Genomic DNA, 26,211 nt, shown 5'->3' on the forward strand with positions numbered 1-26,211 from the left:
ATCTTGAGAAAGAAAAACGGAGCTGGAGGAATCAGGCTCCCTGACTTCAGACTATACTACAAAGCTACAGTAATCAAGACAGTATGGTACTGGCACAAAAACAGAAATATAGATCAATGGAACAGGATAGAAAGTCTAGAGATAAACCCACGCACATATGGTCACCTTATCTTTGATAAAGGAGGCAAGCATATACAGTGGAGAAAATACAGCCTCTTCAATAAGTGGTGCTGGGAAAACTGGACTGCTACATGTAAAAGAATGAAATTAGAACACTCCTTAACACCATACACAAATATAAACTCAAAATGGATTAAAGACCTAAATGTAAGGCCAGACACCATCAAACTCTTAGAGGAAAACACAGGCAGAACACTCTATGACATAAATCACAGCAAGATCCTCTTTGACCCACCTCCTAGAGAAATGGAAATAAAAGCAAAAATAAGCAAATGGGACCTAATGAAACTTCAAAGCTTTGGCACAGCAAAGGAAACCATAAACAAGATGAAAAGACAACCCTCAGAATGGGAGAAAATATTTTCAAATGAAGCAACTGACAAAGGATTAATCTCCAAAACATACAAGCAACTCATGCAGCTCAATATCAAAAAAACAAACAACCCAATCCAAAAATGGGCAGAAGACCTAAATAGACATTTCTCCAAAGAAGATATACAGATTGCCAACAAACACATGAAAGAATGCTGAACATCACTAATCATTAGAGAAATGGAAATCAAAACTACAATGAGATATCATCTCACACCGGTCAGAATGGCCATCATCAAAAAATCTACAAACAATAAATGCTGGAGAGGGTGTGGAGAAAAGGGAACCCTCTTGCACTGTTGGTGGGAATGTAAATTGATACAGCCACTATGGAGAACAGTACGGAGGTTCCTTAAAAAACTAAAAATAGAGACCCAGCAATCCCACTACTGGGCATATACCCTGAGAAAACCATCATTCAAAAAGAGTCATGTACCAAAATGTTCATTGCAGCTCTATTTACAATTGCCAGGACATGGAAGCAACCTAAGTGTCCATCAACAGATGAATGGATAAAGAAGATGTGGCACATATATACAATGGAATATTACTCAGCCATAAAAAGGAATGAAACTGAGTTATTTGTAGTGAGGTGGATGGACCTAGAGACTGTCATCCAGAGTTAAGTAAGTCAGAAAGAGAAAAACAAATACCATATGCTAACACATATATATGGAATCTGAAAAAAAAATAAATAAAAGAAAATGGTCAGAAGAACCTAGGGGCAAGACGGGAATAAAGATGCAGACCTACTAGAGAATGGACTTGAGGATACGGGGAGGGGGAAGGGTAAGCTCAGAAAAAGTGAGAGAGTGGCATGGACATATATACACTACCAAACGTAAAACAGATCGCTAGTGGGAAGCAGCCGCATAGCACAGGGAGATCAGCTCGGTGCTTTGTGACCACCTAGAGGGGTGGGATGGGGAGGGTAGGAGGGAGGGAGACGCAAGAGGGAAGAGATATGGGGACATATGTATAAGTATAACTGATTCACTTTGTTATAAAGCAGAAACTGACACACCATTGTATAGCAATTATACTCTTAATAAAGATGTTAAAAAATAAAAATAAATAAAATTTAAAAAATAAAAGAAATACTGTTCGTTTTCAAAGTTCAGTCTTGTTATTACTCTCATTTGAACATTAAATGCTTGAAATCAACATAAAAAACTGGTATTAAAAACATTTAATAACTTTTACCTGAAACTTGAGCTTGCTCTCTCCCCCTTCCCGGTCTCGTTTATGCATATTCACCATTAAGGCTTCATAACAATCCTTCCAGTACAGTGCCATGCTCTCATGACCATCATAGAATGCATGGGTTTCATACTGCTTCATATAAGGTACAATCTTATAAAAAATATACATACGCAAAATTTAATGCATGTTTCTATAAAAATGATAATTTAGTATAGAAACCTCACTCAACAAAGATAAAACTTACATATTTTTCAATGTAAACTTGCCATTCATTTGAACTGCAATATTCTTGAAAATCTTCAAAAAATGAAGAGCTTCCATTGGTAAAAGGTAAAGAAGGCAGATGCAAGTTCATGAAGAGAAGCTCATAAATTTTGGAAACCAGGGTACGGACAAGCGGAATCAGAAATGAGTATATTTCAGTCTGTTCCTTGATTGATTGACTTAGAACATGTTCCAGCTTCCCTAAAATGTAACATGCTTCATCCTGATTTTCAATCACCTTGGTCTGAAGAAGGGTGTTTAGCTTAGCTGATGCCACTGCACAAACCTGGAGCAAAATGGTAAAATAAAGCAGATATTTAGTGATAAAGTTCTTTGGCTCCTCTTGAAGTTGCCTTTTAAAATAAATTATAAAAGTAACCCATGCTTAATTTGGAATATACAGAAAAGTTAAGAGGTTGATAATTAATCACCCCAACATCCACTCTACTCCTTCAGAGAGGTTGCAAGAATTCAGGGATGATTCCATCTCTAGTTCTAAAAGATATAAACCAAACAGAATATCCAACCCCTTGCCACACTGACTGGTTCAGGTAACTCATCTTTCAGTCAACTCATGTCACTTCTTTGCCACATGGATTCATTCAGGGATAGCTTTATCATGCAAAGACACAACTTTTACACAATAACTGTAAAGAACTGTGAAAGGGCTTGGATTTTATCAATACCTCATCTCCAAGCTGACAAGTTAGCCTACCACTGTTTCACAGATGCTGGCAGAAGAATGAGACTCCTGGATCAGAGACAAAGATCTACAGCATTAGCAATAGCCAGAATATCAGCATTTGCCCTGTTCCCCCAAATGTAATTCCATGGTGAGAAATGAACAGAACTGGATGATGCCTGCACACCCAGTGGTTGCATTATAGGAGAGGAACCCCAAGCAAAGGGAACACAAGTCTTTTAAATTCGGTAGTAAGTGCACCTGAACGTTGCCTTGGAAGGAGACATTATCGTTATTATACTGGACAGTAAACAAACCTGCTTTTGCTCTGGAGGGAGACATCATCTCTATCTTCCCAAGCTGTTCACTATACATGCATCCTCAAAAAGACAGTTCATCACAAAGGCATCCAGTGTCTGTATTCACAAGAGATCCATGAAGAACTGTCTACCAACAATGACTCTAGGAAGAAGCACTCTCTTTCTCTGGATATGAACAAGGAAGCATGTAGCCTTAACTGCTGCTGGCAGTGATTTTGTGACAATAAGGGCAGCCAGCTTAAGACAAGCTGACATGATGGAGAGCAATGCTGTGAGAACAGCAAACAAATGGAACTAGAGCCTTGACTGAATCATGCCTTAAACTCATCTTAGCTATGGAATTTTCAACTATATGAATCTTCTTAACTAAGTCAGCTTGCATTGATATTTCTGTTATTTGGAATCAAAAGCATTCTTATAGATAAAGGACAGTGAACAGGCAACTGAGTAAAGTTCCCAAGGAAAATACATATCTAGGGCACAAACCTAGGCAAAGGAATATGCTATATTACTCTTAAGCTCTGGCCTTAAACTCCATCCTAGAAAGGTAAATTGGTCACGAAAGGGCCTCCTTTCATCTAGACTAGAGAAAGATGGAAGTCTTAAAACCAAAAGGACAAATGATATAAAGTGTCTCCTTCTCCCTTAACCCTATAACCCAATTTTGGATCATATTACTTTCAAAATAAAGAAAAGCAAGAGAAAGAAAGGAAGTATTAAAAACTGACATCACTTCAAGAATATATGTGTGCCTATATACGGAATCTAAAAAAAAAATGGTTATGAAGAACCTAGGGGCAGGACAGAAATAAAGATGCAGACATAGAGAATGGACTTGAGGACAAGGGGAGGGGGAAGGGTAAGCTGGGACGAAATGAGAGAGTGGCATGCACTTATATGTATTACTAAATGTAAAATAGATAGCTAGTGGGAAGCAGCCGCATAGCACAGGGAGATCAGCTCGGTGCTTTGGGACGACCTAGAGGGGTGGGATAGGGAGGGTGGGAGGGAGACGCAAGAGGGAGGAGATATGGGGATATATGTAAATGTATAGCTGATTCATTATGTTATAAAACAGAAACTAACACACCACTGTAAAGCAATTATACTCCAATAAAGATGTTAAAAAAAAAAAAAAAAGAATATATGTGTGCCAAAAGCTGATCTGAGCTGTATGCACATGTCTTTGCAGGCCAAGGCAACAATAAGGGATCTCAGGCAGTCTTTCAATGCAAGACTTAAAGAAGCAAACAGCACTGGAGGAAACAACCTCTAAGATGGCTCAAAACTTTAACTTTTCTACTTTTAACTTAAGCCTCTACTAGTGAAGCTTCTCTACCCTTCTCAGGTTTTCCCCAAATCCCTTCACTTTAGTCTCTGAATCTGACTAAAGCAGCTTAAACCCAATAGAGGCCAACAAATGTGAGACAAAAGGTCATAAAATCTCATTATCCAGGAAATACCAATGTTAATATTCTGGGCTCTTTTGCTATATGTTTTTAAAAATACTATTCACATGAAAGGTTGAATATTCAGTGCTTTGCTTTTAACTTAGTATCACGGTATTAAATAACTATAAGTTTATACGTTTATTTAAAAGTATAAAGACACTTTCAGTGAATACAATGATTTACTTACCACTGACTTAACTTTGGATACACACACACAACCCCCCCACACATAGATATGATCGCCCTGCCCTCACATTATAAAGAGTACTACATTACGGTCACCTGAGAAATGACAAAAAATACCAGGGCCCTAGTTCCCCTGTTTAATTACTGAGTGATGCCCCACACAAAGGCATTTTTAAAAAGCTCCTCTAGGTGATTTCATGTGTAGCTAGTGAAGAGAATCACTGGCTGAGCTAAGACAACTGAAGGAGCAGAAACCCAGACAATGCTGTGACCATATACTGCATCTAAATAAATCAACAACTACTCAGTCCTGCTTTAAAGACAAGCTGGGAAATCCTGGCATTTATGTGAAATCTCCTATTACTTAAATGCTGGCAATTAAATAATAATGTACGGGCCAAACAAAACAAGTTTGCTAGCCAGGTTCTTTTTGCAGGCAACTCTATTTAAACCCCTATAAGGGAAGGGGTTCCTTCCCCAGCCTTTAACATGCACAACCTCAGGGAAATATGCTTTTATTCCTGAGAGAGTGAAATTAAACAAGTAGCTAGTGAGAAGTGTTATAGGTCACTAACTACTGGTTGATAGGATCAGTCTTATCTGTAGGTGCTGCACACTTTATTTATTTAATAAGTACTTATAGAGTCCTACTATGGTACAGGCACTGGATATTTAATCGTGAGCAAATTAAAACAGACATTTTATTTCTCCTTGGAAATCTCACCAAGGAGAAAAACACTGAGGGTGATCATGAGTGGAAAAAAACAGAGTTCTAATATCTAAAAAAAGAACTACCTGGTATGCTGGCTGTAAGGCCTTTAACAGCCACCAGACTCCTATTAATAAAAAAGCCAAAAAAGTTATCTTTGTTCTATTTCTAGATGGAGAAAAAAAGAAAACTACAATGAACATCTATGTGTACAAATATTGTTTGGTATTTTAGATTATTACCTCAGGATATAGTTTTAGAGTAGAATTACTAGACAAAGCGTATAATAACTTTTTTTAAAGTTCTTAGTTCATATAATTTTCAAACTGTATTTAAAAGCTGTACAATTCAAATTTTCATCATCCATATATCAGAATGTTTATTTTTTGTTTAGCTTTTCTGCTTTTTCCATGTTTTTTACAATGACCATGTGTTACCTTTATGATTAGGAAAAAAACCACTATCTTTAAAAAGTTAGTAACGTGGGGAAATGAGTTTAATATAATTGTAAGAAAAATAAAAAAGAACACAAAATTATCAAAATATATGATGGTTTTAATCATCTGAAAAAATATATACAGAGGAAAAAACATTAAAATATTGACAGTTGTTTTCTCTTAGGCTATGGGATGAAGGATGTTTTATCTGTTTTTTCTCTTTATGTTTTTTGTGTACTTTCCACAATGAGTATGTTTTCTTTAATGACTGGAAAAGAGTATCTATTGAAAAATATGGTCTTTTTAAAATAGGGCAACCTTATGGTATTTTAACCTCCTCATGTTCTTATCAATATTATAGCAAGTTTATATTAGAAACGATTATCAAAAGAAAATAAAAAGGGCCAGGTAAATAACCATGCGATACATGTCATGACTAATCCAATGCAGGTAATCACAAGCATCCAATGTAAATAGAAAGATGACAGACTAAAATCTGCATGGAACTTTCCCAACCTTTAAAATTTTTGAAAATAATAAATATTCTGTGGGTCCATCTTTTATTTATCTTTATAATGGAAACCTAGCACAATGCTAACACTTGGTAGGTATTCAGTAAGTGTTTAATAAATGAAGAAAAATGAGATAAATGTAAAACTGAATTAGTGGATTATTAAGTACAGAAAAAGATTTTGACAGAACAATTTAAAAAATAATTTTCCTAAAAACGCAAGCCCTAAACTTCACATGTATAAAAGTCTATGCAGGCTGTATAGCTCCTAGCTATACTAAATGTAGATGATGTGAGTAATGCCCTCTAATATAAGCTATATATAAATCCTCTAAAGGGAAACCTTAAATTATACTGAATCATAAACATCAGGAAAAAAGAATCGATTAGCTGCCTCTCAAGCTTCTTTCTCATCTCACAAAATTGAAACTAGAGTTAAATCATGATATTTTTGAAACTAATTAAAAAATTAAAACGCTGAAAACATAATTGCCATTCAGTTACTGCACAAATTCCTATGTTGCATGTGAGTATATAAAATAACATAAAAGAATTGACAAACCTGCAAATTACCCCTTCCAATGAAGCCTAGAAGCATCTGGATTTGAATCTGGGAGAGTCTCACCCATACTGGACTTTCAGAATACCAAACTGACAGACCGTCGAAGAGCAGCATCATATCCTCTAAAAGCTAACACAAAGGAAAAATTGAGAAATAAAAACATTCCATTTTTAAATCTACTGATGATGAGTTTTCCCAACAGTAATACAAGACGTAAATATTTCAAAACTAATTCAATGTTCAGTTGGTAAAAGCCAAAAGAATTATCCTAGTAAGAGTTAACAAAATCTGCGACTATCACATCTTATCCATGTTTATTGCATCTGATTAATGCTCTGAAAAGAGGGGATACAAAATTTCTTTCTTTGAATAAAGTCCTTCACTACCAAAAAAATAATTTCAAAGAGATGTTACTGCACCTTCTCAGTCCACATGTTCGAATTAACTAGTCCCTCTGACTGCAGAAAGTCCTGTATGATCAGCATGAGTCGGAAAGCATTTTCAGCAGTTACTGGATTAAATTTTGCTTCTCTGTTTTCTGTGACTGCCCATTCTAACATCTTCTGTAGCAAACTAAGTATAAAACAAAGTCCTCTTAAAACCATTTTAAATTTATAAAAATAACAGGTCACCAAAACAAAAACAAAAACAAAAACAAACCAGCAACAACAAACCTCGTTATTTATTAATAGGAATGTATCTCCAAAGATACAGTACCACTGGCAGGTATAAGACACTGTAGATGGTATTTAGTAATAATGAAGCAACTTTTTAATCTTTGGAGTGCTTATCTTTAATATACCTAATATTAAAAGGCAAAGTAAAAGTTACCTGTTTGACTTGACCTTAAAAAAGCTATGAAAATAATTCACATTCCAGCCTCCATGAGATACTTAAAAGTTTCTTTAAAACTGAAATTGGAAATGTTAGGGAAGAAAGCCTTATGCCTTACAGAGAGTCTAGCCCTATGGAAAAACAAAAAAGTAATTCTGTTCTAGTGTGCTGTTGGTACAGTGTTCTATCATATGCAGGGAACTCAAAGCTTTAGAGAAGTAATTTTCCCGAAAACACTACTACCTTCCTTTAGCATGGAAGCACTCAAATTTGGACAAGACGGTAGAACACATGCACCAAGTGCTTAGATACTGCAGAAAACAACTTAAACAAGGAATATATAATCACTTAGAATCCAAATTAATGTAAGAATTAAATATCCTCACACTGGACTTAGTTTTCGATTTCTCTCTAGATCCCACTAGAATGGCAACAGACAGGAGAAGGGCTGAGCACAAAGCTTCTCCTTTTCTCTCTCTCTACACCCACTGAACACTGAATAAAGGTTCAATAACGAATATTATTTTGGACTCCTGCCCACTCCAAAAGGAGAGGGCATATCACCAACTGAATGCTTACATTAGTTTTATTTTATCTGATGGTCGAAGTAGCTCACTGGATATTCCTGGTTTAGTTAGTGCCGAAAACACTTGTCCCCGTTCAATCCAAGTATCGTCATCAGACTTTTCTAGTCCCTTACACATTACACAGTTCAAAATATTTGTCAGTAATTCAATAAGCTCTTCCTCACATCTCTATATAAAAGAGAAAGTAATATGAAATTATTAGAGGGAGGGGGTGTTAAAAGCACATAATGAGAACCATCAGGTACATAAATTATAATCATTCAACGTATTCTTAAGGTGGCTGCATGAACCTGGAACTTCACTACGAAGGCCCTAGAGATGTAAAGATGAATAAGACACTGGCTTTGCTCTCAAGACACTCACAATTTGGTGACTTCTAGGCTTCTAATACCTTAGACCATGAGACTTGGAACACGAATAATACATGAAATTGTTAACAATCACACATTTCTGAGGTCAGACATAAAAAAAATAAAACCACATTTGGACAAATAAGAATCTTACCTCTTGGTTTTCAAGTAAAGAGAAGTCATCACTAAAGCCCACATCATTTGTGATGCTGCTTTCTTTGTCAGACTGCACAGAAAATGACTTAGTGGACTCTATCGGGGATGGCGTGCTAGGCAAGCTGTCTGGCATTTGACTTCCACTATCACTCAGTTCACATGAATCAATTCCACTGAGATCTAAACTCAAATGTGAAGGGTTATTATGCCAGAATTCGCCTCGATTCTCTGATTTGAAAGATAATTCTCCCATCAGGCTATCTTCTTGAAATAATGGTGTGTTGGAGTCTAGAGAGTGTCTATCCTCCAAACTCCACTGATCTGAAGACACATGAGCTGAGGCAAAAGAGCTGATTTTTTCCTCATCTGTCTTTTCATCAGAGTTCCTCTTCATATCTTCAGCTGATATATTTTTATCATTGTCTTTCATTACAACAGCCTTACTGTGCTTATGAAGAGTATTTCCATTTTCAAAATTTGCTTTTAAAAAAAGCCTAACTAAAGTGTCTTGCCAACCCACTTGTTGAGATATTTGATGTGCTGCATCTGGCTGGGACTGTAAAATCTGTAAAATCTGTGAAGAGATTAAGAATGCAAAATTCGTCAAAAAGTATACAGTACTTTACATCAAAAACAGTTTCTTTTCAGCTATTTTAATGACAAAGTAATTTAATAAGAAACTTTGGAAGGATATACTTTCAAACGATTATATTCTTAACTAGATTAGAAACTATTTGGAGGGCAGACATTGTGTTTTTAACTAATCTGCATATTACTCATTGTATATCTAGAGTTGGGATGTACTCAAATATTTGCTGAAAGATAAAAAAGGAAAAAAGATAAAATAATCCTCCACATACCAACACACTCACGTTATTAATTTAATTTGGTTGGAGAAAAAAATATAGATAGAATTAAGGTATAAATAAAATGTAATAAAGTTATATCCTCTCAACTAAGTACTTTCCATGAGCCTAGTACATTTGTTTAGTAAATACTGAACATCTACTATGTGCCAGGCACAGTTCTGGCACTATGGTTAGGGAGTAAACTAGAACACATAAGAAACTTTGACAGAACCTAGGTACACCAAGAATGTTTTCCCACCACATTTTTTCCCCAGGCAAAGTTAATGGCTGCTTTTGCAAAAACATTTTTTTTTCATTAACTCTACATGGTACAAACAAAACAAAAACTGAACTTTAATTCCAGAAAACTATTTCCAATGAGATGGATGCTGATATTTAGCTGGAATAAGAAACTGAAATTAAAGAGTAGACATTTACATGGCAATGTGTATGACCTCTAGTATCCTAACTGACTTCACATTTTTTGGATAAAAACAAGTTCTCAAACACTATCAGAAATGCTGTTAAGATCTTTAAGCCATTTTAATCACAAAGCCAATAAACTTCTAAGTAGATGAAAAGAACTTTGTCTCCCAGTGTTTACAGAGTATCTCTTTTATCAGAATTTCTAACTCTGAGAAATTTCTTAGCAGGAAATGAGTTATGTTGGTGCGGACTTCAAAATTAATGGTTCTTATGTACACTGATGCTGATATAGAAAGCAGTGAGTCGCAGTGAGTCATGATGACACGTTAAGTTTCTTTCCTCACTTAATGCCGTCAATCAGTGAGCTACCATTACTGCAGCAGTGCACAATAACAATTTTAAACACATTAACTAAGTTGAACATATTAACCTTTGGTTGGCAAAGAAACTTTTCATGACTTCATGACTTTAAAATTTTCAGACTTATTTTACAGCTATTTTATAAACACATAATGAATAAAAACTGGGCTGTACTGAAAGAGGTTTCTAATTGCACACCGAAAGGAAAAGGATCCATTTACATGACTTGCTTCAAGGAAAACATGGCAAAATCCATTAAAATGTAAAATGTGAATAACTCTGACAGAAAAATTACATTTCATGAATTGTGTCCTACATACATATTACCATGGATAGGTAAAGACAGATGTAAAAATATGTTCCTAACAGAAGTTTGCTAATACGGTAAAACAGGGAACAATCTAAATGTCCGTCAGCTGGGAACCAGATAATACTTTTATAGAATAGCCATAGAATAAAAAACTACGTAGCTGTTAAAGAGAAAGATATATCCAGATTTACTGATGGAAAGGTACTGTGACATAATAGGAGTAAAATTAAAAAGAAAAACAAGGAAGCAAATTAAATACTAGACTGGTCAGTGGTTGCCAGTAGAGGAGAGAGAAGGATATAATCAGGAAGAAGCGTACGGGGTAGCAATTCATCGACTTAGAGGTTAAATGAGTGGACTGAAGGTAAATCATTGTTGGAATACACTCATAAACAAACTATAGAAAATCCTTTCCACAAAGGTTAAGAGATTCAGAAACTCTAAAATATGGTGTTTGAATTAAAAATGGTCACAAAAAAAGGTTCTGAGTAAAGAAAATATTCTCTGGTAATACATTTTTGACTCTGGAAAGGGCATTATTTCCAGGAGCTCATGTATGGCTAAGAAGAACAAATTTATATGCTGATTTCTTATGATTATATAAAGTTAATTCACCTCAAAAAAGGGAACTATAAAATTATGTCATATAAAAGATATTAAACTTATATCTGGTGAAAAATACTCAATCTAAAAGTTCTTCACAATACAATGATACTGCAATTTTTAAAGTACATCTTTAAAGTTTACTAACCTTTCTGCAGATGACCACCCTGACATTTATACGTGCTCTGTGAGATATATATACCACAGATAACAGATCTTTGAAATTAATAGCAGGATCTATGATGGGAAAAAAAAGTTAAAATTAAATACTAGAGAAAACCAGAGAAAGAACTGTGGTAATAGTTATACATAAAGGCTGACAATCATTTCATTTTTATTTTTTTCCTGCTGTCAACAACAGATGCCCTTTATTTTTTCCCCCAACTTTATTAAGATATAATTGACATAAAACACTGTTTAAGGTGTAAAACATGATGATCTATGTATATATTACAAATATGTATAGTTACATATTTCTCACATAGTTACTATATTACTATATAAGTGAGGACACTTAAGATATGTTCTCTTAGCAACTTTCAAATATACAATACAGTATTGTTAGCTATAGTCACCACGCTATACCTTAGATCCCCAGAACTTACTTATAACTGGAAGTTTGTACCCCTTGTACCTTCACCTGTTTCCCCCACTGCCCCAACTCTGGCAACTACCAACCTACTCTGTCTCAATTTTTTTTTTTCACGTGTAAGCGAGATCACACAGTATTTTCCTTCTCTGCCTGACTTGTTTCACTTAGCAGAATGCCCTCTAGGCTCTTCCATGTTATTGCAAATGGCAGGATTTCCTTCTTTTTATGGCTGATATTCCATTATATATATATATATACATATACCACATCTTTATTATTCATTCATCCATTGATGGACACTTAGGTTGTTTCCATGCCTTGACTATTGTGAATGATGGTACAATAAACATGGGGTTGCAGATCATACCTCTTTGAGATATGATTTCATTTCCTTCAGATATATACCTGGAAGAGGGACTGCTGAATCATATGGTAGTTCTATTTTTAATTTTTTAAGAACCTCTACACTGTTTTCCATAGTGGCTGTACCACTTACATTCCCACCAACAGCACACAAGAGTTCCCTTTTCTCCACACCCTCACCACTAGCACTTATTATCTCTTGTCTCTTTGATAACAGCCAAACTAACAGGAAGGAGGTGATATCTCATTGTGGTTTTGATTTTCATTTCCCTGATAATTAAGGATGATGAGCACCTTTTCATGTATCTGTTGACCATTTGCATATCTTCTTTGAAAAAATGTCTATTCAGGTCCTTTGCTCATATTTTAATTGGATTTTTTGCTATTGAGTTACATGAATTCCTTATATATTTTGGATTTTAACCCCTTATCAGATTTGACTTGCAAACATTTTCTCCCATTCCATAGGCTGCCCTTTCATTTTGTTGATGGTTTCTTTGGTTATGCAGAAGCTTTTTTTTTTTTTCCAAAACAAATTTATTTATTTATTTATTTATTTATTTATTTATGGCTGTGTTGGGTCTTCGTTGCTGTGTGCGGGCTATCTCTAGTTGTGGCGAGCGGGCTTCTCATTGTGGTGGCGTCTCTTGTTGTGGAGCATGGGCTGTAGGCGTGTGAGCTTCAGTAGTTGTGGCACAGAGGCTCAGTAGTTGTGGCTCATGGGCTCTACAGTGCAGGCTCAGTAGTTGTGGCACACAGGCTTAGCTGCTCCACAACATGTGGGATCTTCCAAGACCAGGGTTCGAACCCGTGTCCCCTGCACTGGCAGGCAGATTCTTAACCACTGCGCCACCAGGTTAAGTCCCCAGAAGCTTTTTAGTTTGATTTAGTCCCATTGTTTATTTTAACTTTTGTTGCTTGTGCTTTTGGTGTCACACGCAAAAAATCATTGCCAAGACCAAGGTCAAAGAGTTTTTCCCGTATGTTTTCTTCTAGTATTTTTACAGCTCAGTTCTTACATTTAAGTCTTTAATCCATTTGAGTTAATTTTTGTGGGTGGTGTAAGACAGGAGTCCATTCTCATTCTTTTGCAAGTACATATCCAGTTTTACCAATCACATTTATTGAATAAACTATCTTTCCCCCATTAAATATTCTTGGATTCCTTGTCAAATACTGGTTGACTGTACATGCATAGTTTTATTTCTAGGCTCTTGATTCTGTTCCACTTGTTTATGTGTCTATGTTTATGCATACTGCAGCATACTGTTTTGATTACTATAACTTTGTAGTATAGTTTGAAATCCGAAAGTGTGATGCCTCCAGCTTTCTTCTTTCTCAAAGAAAGAACTGTATGTAATAGTCATATAAATGCAGAAATAATTGTTTCATTTTAAATAGGAATTGTAGATATGTTCAAATTTTACAAAGACAATAGGCTTAGAATGTTTAACATCTTCCTGACTAAACCCTAAAAAGCTGTTCTTTTATTTTGATTGCCTGAACATACTGTCGATACTGCTTGGATCTTATACTTGTATTTATCTTTTTATGTACATGTCTTCTCAATGAGATGATAAACCACTCAAGACAAAGAACCTTATCTTATACCTTTCTGAACCCCTAGCATCTGACAAAAATTCTGTAGTTTGTAGGAAGTACTTAAAAAAAGGTTCATAAAAGCAAACTTAGAAACAAAAAAGAATATCTGAAATTAGTTTTCATTTTCCCTTTAAGAATTTAAGCTCTGAAAGGAAAAAGAATATCTTGTACATATTTTCTCTAGTGTCCTTTTCTTTTCATAGACTCAATTATTTACTAATCACTCAGTCAATAAACATTTACTGAAGGCCTACCAAATAAGGTACTATACTATGCTCCGGGGAGACAAAAACAACAAAGGTACATTTGAAACAGTACCCAAGAAAAGCCCTGCTGAATCAAGTAATAGGTAATTTTAAAAGCAACCTGAGGAAAGAGGGAAAAAGAAGAATTTCAGAAGAAAAAAAAATTCAGAGCCATCAAATAGAATTACATGACTATGAAGAACATTTCTTAAATGTATCAATATTTTAGCCTTAGTCATACCTGTATTTATAATTTGATTGGTGAGACTTTTAATGAGAGAAGTATTAACAGGTGCTTCATTAAGAAGGAGCCCTAATCCTGAGTAGCCAACTTCTCTAAGTCGAATACGTTGTTTACTTCGTTCATAAACGTTCGTGCATTTCAACATCTGTTCCATAACCTGGTCACAACAGTAATATATTCTCAATATAGAGAACTAAGAACAATTGTCACTTAGGTTAATATCGAATAAATATTAGTGTACAATGTTTCTGAAGCATCATTTTATTCCTCAAGTATTAAAAAAAATAGCACTACATAGGGAAGAACACTCCATTATCTTGCTATCATTAAAAAATAAATTTAAAAATGAACTGGAATGAAATGCAACTGCATTTGAATAATTAATATGTTTAAAACCCTAGTTTACATAAATTTCTTGGTAGATGAAAGGAATAATTTAAAATTTTCTTTTAATGGCTACGGTGTAGATGGAAACAAATCCTGTAGCTTGCAAGAGGAACAAAGGTGTGTTCTGAAAGAAAACAAAGATACTTCTAGATCAATCTAGTAATCTATTTATGTGACAGTTGTCAAAATAATTTTCAACAACGAGGAAATACTTTGTGAAGCAACCCATCCATCTGCTAAAATGGAAGAATGAATTAGTAACCCCATACTTCTTGGAGTTAGGTCAATCTTTGACAAAGTGAGAAACTGAAAGCCTATATGGAAAGGGTAATCTTGGAAAAATAATATCATGAACAACCCCTGCAAGGCCATTTTTGAAGAAATAACATTAAATCTCCATAAAGGAACCCTGTGTGGGCAGATGTTTTAAAGAGTAGCCTCAGGGGTCACCATAACCAATATCCAAGAGAGACTATGTAGGACCACTTTTAATGCACTTTTGTTTCCAAAGTTTAGGAATTCCAAACATAGGCAATCCAAACATGACCCCACAAGTAGACTTTATAATGTCATACTAATGATGTAAGGGGAAACAAATGTCACAGGCAATTTGGCATAACAAACAGGAGAATAAATCATGAAAAAAAATGTATTTGCAGTAGAAATATGACTGCCTTCTTTAATTTTAGTTAACCGAAAAGGTGGAGTGGGCTGCTTCAGCCAAAGTTCAAAGTTTGGGATATTTTGGATAGCTAAATAAAATATGTCCTACATCCTTTAACAAGTTATTAATTTCTCTGCCTCAGTTTCTTCATCTGTAAAATGAGGGGAATAATAATATCCACTTCATAAAGTTGCTGCAAGGACTACGTAAACTAATATATAAAAAGGGTTTAGTGCCTGATAAACAGTAGATGCTAAATAAGCTTAGTATGATCTGCCACATAGACCCACTGTAAGTCAAAAGGGGGATAAGAGGTTCTACGTTGGTATGGCAGAGTAGATTTTCCACTGAAATTATTGATAAGATTACAATATAATTAGTTTAAAAATACATAAACAACAAAAACATGATAAATATACATCAAAACAAACTGAACAATTTAAAATTAGATGGAAGTAGACATGAAAAGAAGAATTTACATTCATAGAATGGATATGTTCCATGTAAATGCATACACCCACAAATGTCCCCAAATATAAAGACTCTTAAGACATGTTTGTACCTTAAAAATGATTTCTCTTAGTCTGTCAGAGTATTTCTGATTTAAGAGCAAGGCATAAAGTATGTCAGCATTTCCTGGTTCAAACAGCAGTAAGAAAAGTTGACCTCTAGTTGGGCTGGTACGTAGGAGACCGAACAGTATGTCCAAAATTCCAAAAAGCTTTTAAAATTAAGCAACACAAACAACCACACTCATATACGGAAGCATAAACAAAGTCATAAACCACAAATAGTTATTTAAGTCCTCTATACCCTCATGTTCTAGCTTAACTGGATTATCTGATGTCTTCTGAACCCTCCTTGCCTTTCCTCCATTAGGCTTTTGGCTTATTCCATTTCCTTTTGTATATCCTCTCACTACTCACATTCACCTGCTGAACCATTCCTATTCTTCTTGGTCCATATGAAAAGCCATCTCTTCCATAAAGCCGTTCCTAGTCTCCTCAACTTGTAACACTCTCCAGTGAAAACCTCATCGGACTTCATATTTCTCTTATAGAAATTATCATACTCTTTTTTGTTTCATAATTATTTATAAACACTTCTTGTCTATCCCTGCCTCCAATAGGCTAAAAATAAGAATGATAATTCTTTCATCATTAAATACCTACACTATCTAGTATTACTCTATGTATATGTATAATAAAAGTATTCAGTAAATAACTGTTTGACTAAATTGACCAAGAAAATATCATTGGCAATGAATCATAGCAGGTGACAATACAGCTATCACGAAATAAGATGATTATTCATTATTCTAAATATTAGCAGCTTTTGAAGTAGTTCAACCTTATAAGGAAATAGCTTAAGTTAACTCTTCTATATAATACCAATTATGAAGTCATATAACCACTGAGTACACAATGCATATATCATGATAGAGGGCAAAATATTTGAGTCAACATAAATTAAGGATGCTCAGATTTGGTGTTGAGAGTGGTATACCGAAAGAGCACAGAAAGAGCAGTAAATACATCTGGGTTATTTTTCCAGGTATATCAGCTGTGCAACTTTTTAAGTCACCTAATCTCCCTGAACATATATTTCCAAATGTGCACATGGGAAGAGTAATTCCTGGTCTGTATATTTTGTATCAGTGGTCAAATTGTACCATGCATCAGAATCACCTGGAGGGCTTGATTTGGCCATATATTTGCATTTCTAAAAAATTCCCAGGTAAGTGGATCCATACATTGAGAACCACTGTCTTAAAGGGTAGTTCTGAGGTAAAAATGAATCGTGCACGTAGAAGTATTTAAAAATAGGAATACAGTTATAATTTACTCTTTATGCAAAATTTTTATGAACCTATGATATATTAAAATTCATGTTAGAAATGTGCCTAGTAACTTTGATAATAGTTAAATATACATCATGTGGCCTATGAAAACAGATTTCAGAATTGCCAGAACAAGTTTTTCCACATACTGTTTTTTGGCTAATATTTTACTATTAGCTAGAAAATAAATATTTTATTATACTGCCATTTATTTTATTAAACTTTCAGTTAGGAGATAAAATTTACTTCTTTAACTGCTTAATAATATTATATGTGACACTATAAACATTTTACTCTTAAAATGTTATATTACATGTAAGTTTAAAAGAAGATGATATAGCAACTTAATTATTAAAAAGTAATAAGATTTATCCAGAGCATAATACCTGTTCTTCTTCATTGATAGCAGATACATAACCCATAATACTTTGTATCTCTTCATGAGTTCCGCCTTTGCACAGGAAATATTTAATTAGTCCATACAAAGAAGTCCTTATTGTTCGAATATCATCTAGAGACAGCTCACTATATTTACAATCACTCCTGAAAGAGAAAGTAAATGGGCAAGAATTGAAATTTTTTATTTTTATATTTTTGTACTTTTATATATAAAAGATTTCATAGTTTAAAAGAAGATGTTTCCATGTAATTAATAGAATTCTTAGCATCTTTGGCTTCTTTTTCTTTTTAAGGAAAACCTTTTGAAGTTAGGAGTTGCAATGACAAAGATATAAATTGTTTAAACAGCTTATATTTATGCAATACTATGTAGCAGACACAGTTCTAAGTGCTTTACACATTATTAATTCATTTAATTTAATCCTCAAAACAACCATAGGAAGTCATACAGTTTTATTATCTCCTTGTCACAAAGCAGAAAACTTTAGCACAGAAAAATTGAGAAGTTGCCTATGGCTAGACAATTAATGAAACATAATATTCAAACCCAGTGTATGTGATCCACTATTCATCATTTTAACCTCCACAACATCCTGACTCTCTGAAGTTAAAGGTATTAGAATTGCTGGAAAATAAACAATCTAGATGTTCCAATCAAGTAACAGAAACAATATCAAACTGAGAAGGAGTAAGGATATCATACCCATAATAAATCCTAAGTGTATCTAGGAGAAACTGTACACCATACTTCTTTCGGAAAACTCTCCTGCTGTCCTTGACGATGGTGGAAAGATACTGTATGTGACCTAAAATAGAAAGTTCACTCTTAAATTATATACCTAAAATAAAGTCACATAAGCAGTAATACATTTCTAAATCAACTATAAAATTTATCCAACAGCCTGCTCTCACCAATTCGAAAGGGAAAATCTCCACGGTTCCAAATACGGAAGTCAAAGAGTAAATACTGATACATTTGTTGCAGGAGCTGCATATTTTTCTCTAATGATACCTGTTCAATGAGTAATTGAATTGCCATCAATACATTAACATCCATCAAGGTGCTTGGCACCTGAAATCCAAATAGAAGAGGGTTCTGTAAAGTTCAATTTAAATAACTGTCATTAAGCTATAATTTGAAATGATTAATTCAGAACATCTACTAAATATAAAAATCTTGGTTAGAAAAATATAAACAATTTAAACATTATTTTTTCTGATGTAACTCTGGAACACATTCCTAAAATAGTGTCTTTAAATGATGAAATATCCCAAATACCAAAGTTAACACACAAGGTCCTTATATCAAAGATTATACACTGTTATGTAAGATAAGTAGTTCTTGTATAAGGTGATTCAAGTTTTAAAAAGCTGCTTGTGAAATAAATTATATCCACTAATACAACTTAAGCTATAATAGTGTAATTTTTAAAATATATTTAATAAAAAAAAAAAAAAAATATATATATATATATATATATATATATATTTATTTATTTATTGGAAAGAAAAAAACCTCAACACTAACTGGTAATTACAATCATCAGTCACATCTACATAACCTTAGACTAGCTCACCTTCTGAAGTAAGGCACCAAGAATGGCAATTCCATGGGAGTGAATAAGATTGTCCTGGTTAATAGGATGTCTTTGAATAAAGTGTTTCACAATCAAGATAAATGTTGCAATTAAATTTCTCTCTAGTCTTGACTCTGTGGAATTGTGAACATATCATTAATTATCATAATTATGCTAATCACTTTTGTATCACATGTTCTATATCATATACATATTGTAACAAGGAATTTGGTTCAGGAATTTGCATCCAAAGGTCACATGCAGAGCATAAATATCAGAGAAATCAGTGACTGCATATTATATACTTATATGAACATGGAAATATTTTCTCTACCATAAATTTAACAATGTTGTCCGATTTCTGCTAACAGTACAAACTAAAGATAGTCAAGAGTCTAATCAACATCTTAAGTGTTTTGACTGAAGTATTATGCACTTTCTGAACTCCATTAGTAAAATTAGGGATGGACTACTTCAGCTACAAATGGTTAAGTTTCTTCATCATGGTAGCAAGACATTTCAATCTATCTTTCAATTCTCAAGTTTCTCAATGACTAGTTCATGTTAATTTCAGCTTAATACCTGATGCCTTTGTGGAGTTCAATACCACCCAATCTCCTTCTACAGGTGTTATCAATTCAGAAACTGTGCTTTCATTCAATCCCTCAGGAATCTGTCCTTCACCAAAGTGGCTGATTTGTTCCATTAGAGGAAAGAGTACATTTAATCCACCTATGCAGTTTATGCTGTCCTGAAAGAGGAAACTACAATTTTTTAATCTTATAAAACACAGGCAATTTTCTCATTTAATACCTACACAGCATGTATGAGGTTATAATTTGCTAAACCTTTAAGCAAGGTATATGATGGCCTAAGCTAAAGGAACCCTTGTACGGGCATATGCTTTAAAGAGCAGCCTCAAGGGTCACCAAAATCAATACTCAAGAGACAAGGCCAGACCATTTTAATACACCTTTGTTTTCCAAAGTTTACGAATTCCTAACATAGGCAATCTAAACATGACCCCGTAAGTAGACTTCATAACGTAACACTAGTGATATACGAGGTAACAACTGTCACAAGGCAATTAGTCATAACAAACAGGAGAACAAGTCATGAAAAAAAAGAATGTATTTGCAGTACAAATATGACTGACTCCTCTACTTTAAGTTTACAAAAAAGGTGGAGTGAGTGGCTTCAACCGAAGTTCAAAGTGACTATTCTGGATAACTTAACAAAATATATTCAGTATCTTAGACAAGTTACTAATTTCCCCATCCTCAGTTTCTTCATCTGTAAGATGAGGATAATATTAATTCCCACTTCGTAAAGTTGTTACAAGGACGAGATAAGCTAATGCGTGAAAAGTGCTTAGTGCCTGACATACAATGGGTGCTATATAAGATTAGCTATTATTAACTGCTAAAATGTTCTGAACTGCCATGTTTACGTACCTTAAGTCTGTAAACAACCTCTTCATAGTCTTTGCCTGTTTTTCATATTGATTTTTAAGGGCTTTTTACAATAAGTAAACTAGAATTTTGGATGGGAAGTGTTTTTTTCCCAGTTGTCATTTCATTTAACTTTTTTTGGCTTTGGTTTTGCTGCAGTATAAAAAAGCAATAGTCTTTTTCTTGATAATTCTGTTCCGTTTTGATTTCTACATATCTATATCTCAAGGCAACAAAGACTGCTTTGATTTTCAAGTATAATGTATGACACAATCAGCTTTCTCTATATAAGTAATCCATAAAACTAGCCTTATAAAACCAATCTTATACATGACATCAAAAGATAACTTATGAATTGGCAAACACGTCATAAATCTTACTATGTTAACAGGTAAGAATAAGTGTCCTTATCTCAACTGACAAAGGATTAATCTCCAAAATACATAAACAGATCATGCAGCTCAATATTAAAAAAACAAACAACCCAATCAAAAAATGGGCAGAAGACCTAAATAGACATTTCTCCAAAGAAGACATACAGATGGCCAAGAGGCACATGAAAAGCTGCTCACCATCACTAATTATTAGAGAAACACAAAACAAAACTGCAATGAGGTATTATCTCACACCAGTTAGAATGGGCATCATCAGAAAATCTACAAGCAACAAATGCTGGAGAGGGTGTGGAGAAAAGGGAACCCTCTTGCACTGTTGGTGGGAATGTAAATTGATACAGACACTATGGAGAACAGTATGGAGGGTCCTTAAAAAACTAAAAATAGAATTACCATATGACGCAGCAATCCCACTACTAGGCATATACCCAGAGAAAACCATAATTCAAAAAGACACATGCACCCCAATGTTCATTGCAGCACTATTTACAACAGCCAGGTCATGGAAGCAACCTAAATCCCCATTGACAGATGAATGGATAAAGAAGATGTGGTACATATACACAATGGAATATTACTCAGCCATAACAAGGAACAAAATTGGGTCTTCTGTAGAGACGTGGATGGACCTAGAGACTGTCATATAGAGTGAAGTAAGTCAGAAAAAGAAAAACAAATATCGTATGTTAACGCATATATGTGGAATCTAGAAAAATGGTACAGATGAACTGGTTTGCAAGGCAGAAATAGAGACACAGATGTAGAGAACAAACGTATGGACACCAAGGGGGAGAAAGCGGATGGGGGCGGTGTGTGGGGGGGTGGGATGAACTGGGAGATTGGGATTGACATGTATACACTGATGTGTATAAAATGGATGACTAATAAGAACTTGCTGTATACAAATAAATAAATATAATAAAATTCAAATTAAAAAAACCTACAAATTGGCAAACAAGTCATAAATCTTACTATGTTAACAGGTAAGAATAAGTGTTCTTACCTCAAAGTTAAACAGAAAAAAGCTTTATTACCACATGAATAACATGAGATTAATACAAACTGATGGATTCATTTTTACATAGAAGAATTATCCTAATGATTTCTGTTCATTGAAACAATAAGCATATTTGATTGGTATTAAATGACTAGAAGACAAAAGTTTTTTTGTCGTTGTCGTTTTTTTTGCTGATTTATCAGCAAGGTCCAGTATAACTATCTTTTATATTTATTTTTATTTTACTTAGGCTATAATTTCTACTTAATATATCTTTTAAGGAAATCCTATATTTTAGAAATAGGATATCTCTGACTTTCACATTAGCCCAAATAATCTTAACTAGTTTAATCACTCAGTCAACAATGTTATTATGTATCCCTGTGCCAGGCACTGGGGGAAAAAGCAGTGTTCCCTCCTTTGAAGTTCTTAAGGACTACTGGAGAATCAAGCAAGCAAACAGTTAACTATTCACCATGATAAGTGAAATAATAGAAACTTCTATAGGTACTCATGACAAGAATAGTTAACTCCGTCTTGGGAAATAAGTAGAGGCCTTTAGATAGAAGCAAAGACATTACATCCAGCTAAGACATAAATATGAGGCACATGAAAAAGGCAGACAAGATATAATGGCTAGACGGGGTTATGAAAAAGAGGAAAAATTACTCATCTTTAACCTCCGAGAGGAAAGATCTAAGTTTGTTTAAAGCTGATGGACAGGAGACTAGACAGGGAGAAGTATGTGATATAGGAGAAAAGGGATAATCAATGAAGTCTCTGAGGGGTTGAAATCTGTTACATAGTTTTAGGGATTAAATACCTTAAAAGTGGAGCTATTAACGAGGGCAGCATATTTTTCTTATGAAAACTGCTAAGCTCATGGCATAGTTTAAAAAGATAACTACATTACAAACAAATAGTCATTCAACTACTTATTTATTTATCCTTCAAACTGTGTATCTGCAAACATTTTAAACAGGACTTATTCAGATCAATCTGGTGGTGCTCAAAAGACAAAAGTTTTTAAAGGATCAGTAAACTTAAATAATATGTTGCCCATCATTCATCATTAACTTACCTTAATGTCCCAGTTTACTACTTTGTTTCCTGTTAACCTTCCATGCAAACAATTAGTAGATAAATCAAGACAGATTGAATTTTTGCAGGCCTAAAAATAAAAGAAAAATATGGCAAACAGCTAAGCACAATGAAGACAAAACATAACTTTAACTATATATGGAACATTTCACCATAATTTTAAAAGGTATATAGTATAGTCAATGATAAGATGCCTACAATATTAAGTTTAGTATTACTATTCTCTGATTGTCTTTTAAAAGAATCAGGGACTGATTCTAATGCACTCACTCATCAAATGCAGGTCACCGCTGCCTGTCATCTAACAGATAAGCATTAGCTAGAACTTACCATTTACCAATCACATAGTTTAAAATTCCTTCTATTCTAAACCAATATATGCAAACAGATTTTTGACTTTGAAAAAAATTCAATGTTTTAGTCCCATTAGTACAGAAAATTATATCACAGTACAAAAATCAAACCACAGGCATAAGACACTATTTTCCCTTATATTACTGACTGACAATTTTAGTTATATTCAAATTAAGAGCTTTGTCTGCAACTCTAGAAATTATTAAAGTTATTTGTTAACTTCCATAAAGGTTTATAAAGCAGGGAACCTCACATGTAACCTGTGAACTGGCAGATAATGAAACATCTTTGAATCTAATCCCCAGTCCAAAAGAAAACAAAGAAACCTACAAATTTTAGCACAGATGATGTTGTTGTTGCATTTCTCTTAAGGCAACTGAGAAAAATTGATTTAATAAAGTAAATGTAAACTGAGTTTACATTTAACTCAATGTAAACTATATAAGTCTCCGAGACAGAAAAGTCTTTCTCCTATTACTACCTTAGTTTGGTACTATGTATCTATGACCTGTCCAAACACAGTAATCTCCCTATGGTATGACTGCCTCCAGTCTCTCTCTCCAATCCAACTTTGACACTGTAGCTCAAGACCTTTTTCTAAAATGCAAACCTGATCATATCACTCTTCTTAAAATCCTATCCATTGCCTACTATTTAGCCTGGCTTAAGAGGTTTGCTATGATCTGGCCTCCACTTGGCCCTCTAACTTCATTTCTGGCCAACTGCTCCCACTCAGTGACCTATATCCAAATACACACAGAATCCAGCTTTACATTCTATGCCTTTGTAGGTGTTGCTCACTGCACATCCCTCCCTTTACTCTGCCTTTTAAAACACAAATCAAACCATCTTTTCTATGATATTCTATCCTCCTGGAAGGACCAACCACTCTTCCTTTGTACCCACACTGTATTCTGTATATAATTCCAACACAAAAAAATACTGTATAGTGGTTAAGGATACGCATTAAACAGGTTAGGCATTCACTAGAATTATGAGGCTAGGCAAGTTACTTATCTTTCCTCAGCCTCAAAAAACTAGAGCTTAGAAAAGATACAAAGAGTACCATATAACCCTCAGAGCTTTTGTAAAGATTAAGTGAAACAGTACATGTGAAACATTTAGCATAGTGCTTAATACATTGTAAACACCGAATAAATGGTAGCGAAAAAGAAAAATGCTTATAAAATGATATTGCACTTATTTTTTACACATTTATTTGACTTTAGATTGTAAGCTTCTTAAAGCCAGAGGTTTTAACTTATTCATCTTTGTATCCTAAAAGTTTAGACAACTCTTGGCACAAAGAGAACACTCAAAAAATTTTAAATTGGTGGTTAAACACCTCCTACAAATAAGTACAAAGATGAAAAACTGTTGACTGCTAAAATTCCCTGGAGTAGCTTTTCCCAAACTACCACTTGTTAATAAGTGAAATGAAAATCAAAATGTGTTCTATGTTCAAACAACTGGTGAAAAAGTAGGATAAAACAAATGTGAACTAGTTTCTTTATAAGCATAATTTTTCAAGTGTATGATCCATCTCCAAGAAGGATATACAGAATGCAACATTCCCTCAACGTTATTTAACCACAGAATTCTTGTATCATGATATGTTACCATTTTAAAGAAATGTTCCTCCAATAAACTGTTTTATTGTATATATCTGTCATACCGGGTTTTGTGAGGAAAAATAGCTATTTTAAAAATTACAGAATTTTTACTTCCAAAAGTAAGAATTCAACCTTAATATTATTAAAATCAAAGTTACTTTGAAAAAAGGATATGCCAAAAAGACTCAGTTAGTCATCACATGTCTAGACATGTCACCAATTAGTGAGATTAAGTCCAATTATTTCCTATCCAGCTATACGGAATAGTTGTAATGAAAATAAGTATAAGAGACAGTCCCTGGGGGAAAAAAAAAAAAAGAGATAGTCCCTGCCAGGACATAACTTAAAATCTAGTTTGGTAAACAAACATGTATATCTTTGGGAAAAAGTATTATAAAAAGCAAACAAATAAAAAATAAGAGACTCAAGAGAGATTATAACCAATGCAATGTTCAAATGGATCCAAGATTAAATTTTTAAAAGGCTAAACAAATATTTTGGGGAAAACTGGGATAATTTGAACATGGGTTGTAAAGGACATGAATTATTGATCATTTTCTCAGGTAGGTTAATGATTATGTTGTAAAGTTTAGGAGTAAAGTGTCTTGATTGCAGATTGTCTATGTCAATCTGCTTTCACAAATGATTTGAGATAGATGAAGACCAAGTGCAGCAAAATGTTAGTAACTGGTGAATTTAGGTAAAGAGTATACAGGATTTCACTTTACCATTCTTTCAACTTCTCTCTAGGTTTGAAATTAATCAAAATAAAAAGGTAAGGGGAAATACCACCTGACAAGTACATTTTATTAGGTTACACATAAACAAGCATTCAAAGCAATAAATTATGACCATGTACCAGCTGTTTAAACTAGGGGGGAAAAGGTCTATGATGTACAATATCACACAACAGAAGCAACTTCTGGGTTAAAGTAACATTAAATATAATGAAGGCAATTAATATTGTTGTTTATGCCACTTCTCCCTTTTCTTCCTCCCAGTTCTACCTTTGATCTTCTTTCCCTCAGCCCTTGCT

At 34.1% G+C, this 26,211-nt stretch overlaps 1 protein-coding gene across 2 annotated transcripts in view; it reads right to left on the reverse strand.

The window, feature by feature from the left end:
* NBEAL1 (neurobeachin like 1) overlaps positions 1–26,211 on the reverse strand; it is a 161,012-nt gene that overhangs the window by 65,278 nt on the left and 69,523 nt on the right. For both annotated transcript variants that reach the window (XM_068544631.1, XM_068544630.1), the window contains 15 exons: positions 23,189–23,278; positions 19,847–20,015; positions 19,265–19,398; positions 18,600–18,759; positions 18,391–18,493; positions 17,675–17,831; positions 16,011–16,169; positions 14,395–14,554; positions 11,500–11,588; positions 8,803–9,378; positions 8,291–8,466; positions 7,297–7,450; positions 6,878–7,006; positions 2,000–2,305; positions 1,756–1,905 (listed from right to left, as the gene is read on the reverse strand). In XM_068544631.1, the coding sequence (XP_068400732.1) occupies positions 1,756–1,905; positions 2,000–2,305; positions 6,878–7,006; positions 7,297–7,450; positions 8,291–8,466; positions 8,803–9,378; positions 11,500–11,588; positions 14,395–14,554; positions 16,011–16,169; positions 17,675–17,831; positions 18,391–18,493; positions 18,600–18,759; positions 19,265–19,398; positions 19,847–20,015; positions 23,189–23,278 (2,712 nt within the window). The remainder of the gene's footprint in view (positions 1–1,755; positions 1,906–1,999; positions 2,306–6,877; positions 7,007–7,296; positions 7,451–8,290; positions 8,467–8,802; positions 9,379–11,499; positions 11,589–14,394; positions 14,555–16,010; positions 16,170–17,674; positions 17,832–18,390; positions 18,494–18,599; positions 18,760–19,264; positions 19,399–19,846; positions 20,016–23,188; positions 23,279–26,211) is intronic.

Source organism: Eschrichtius robustus, chromosome 5, assembly GCF_028021215.1.
Source record: "Eschrichtius robustus isolate mEscRob2 chromosome 5, mEscRob2.pri, whole genome shotgun sequence".
Taxonomy (NCBI): Eukaryota; Metazoa; Chordata; class Mammalia; order Artiodactyla; family Eschrichtiidae; genus Eschrichtius; species Eschrichtius robustus.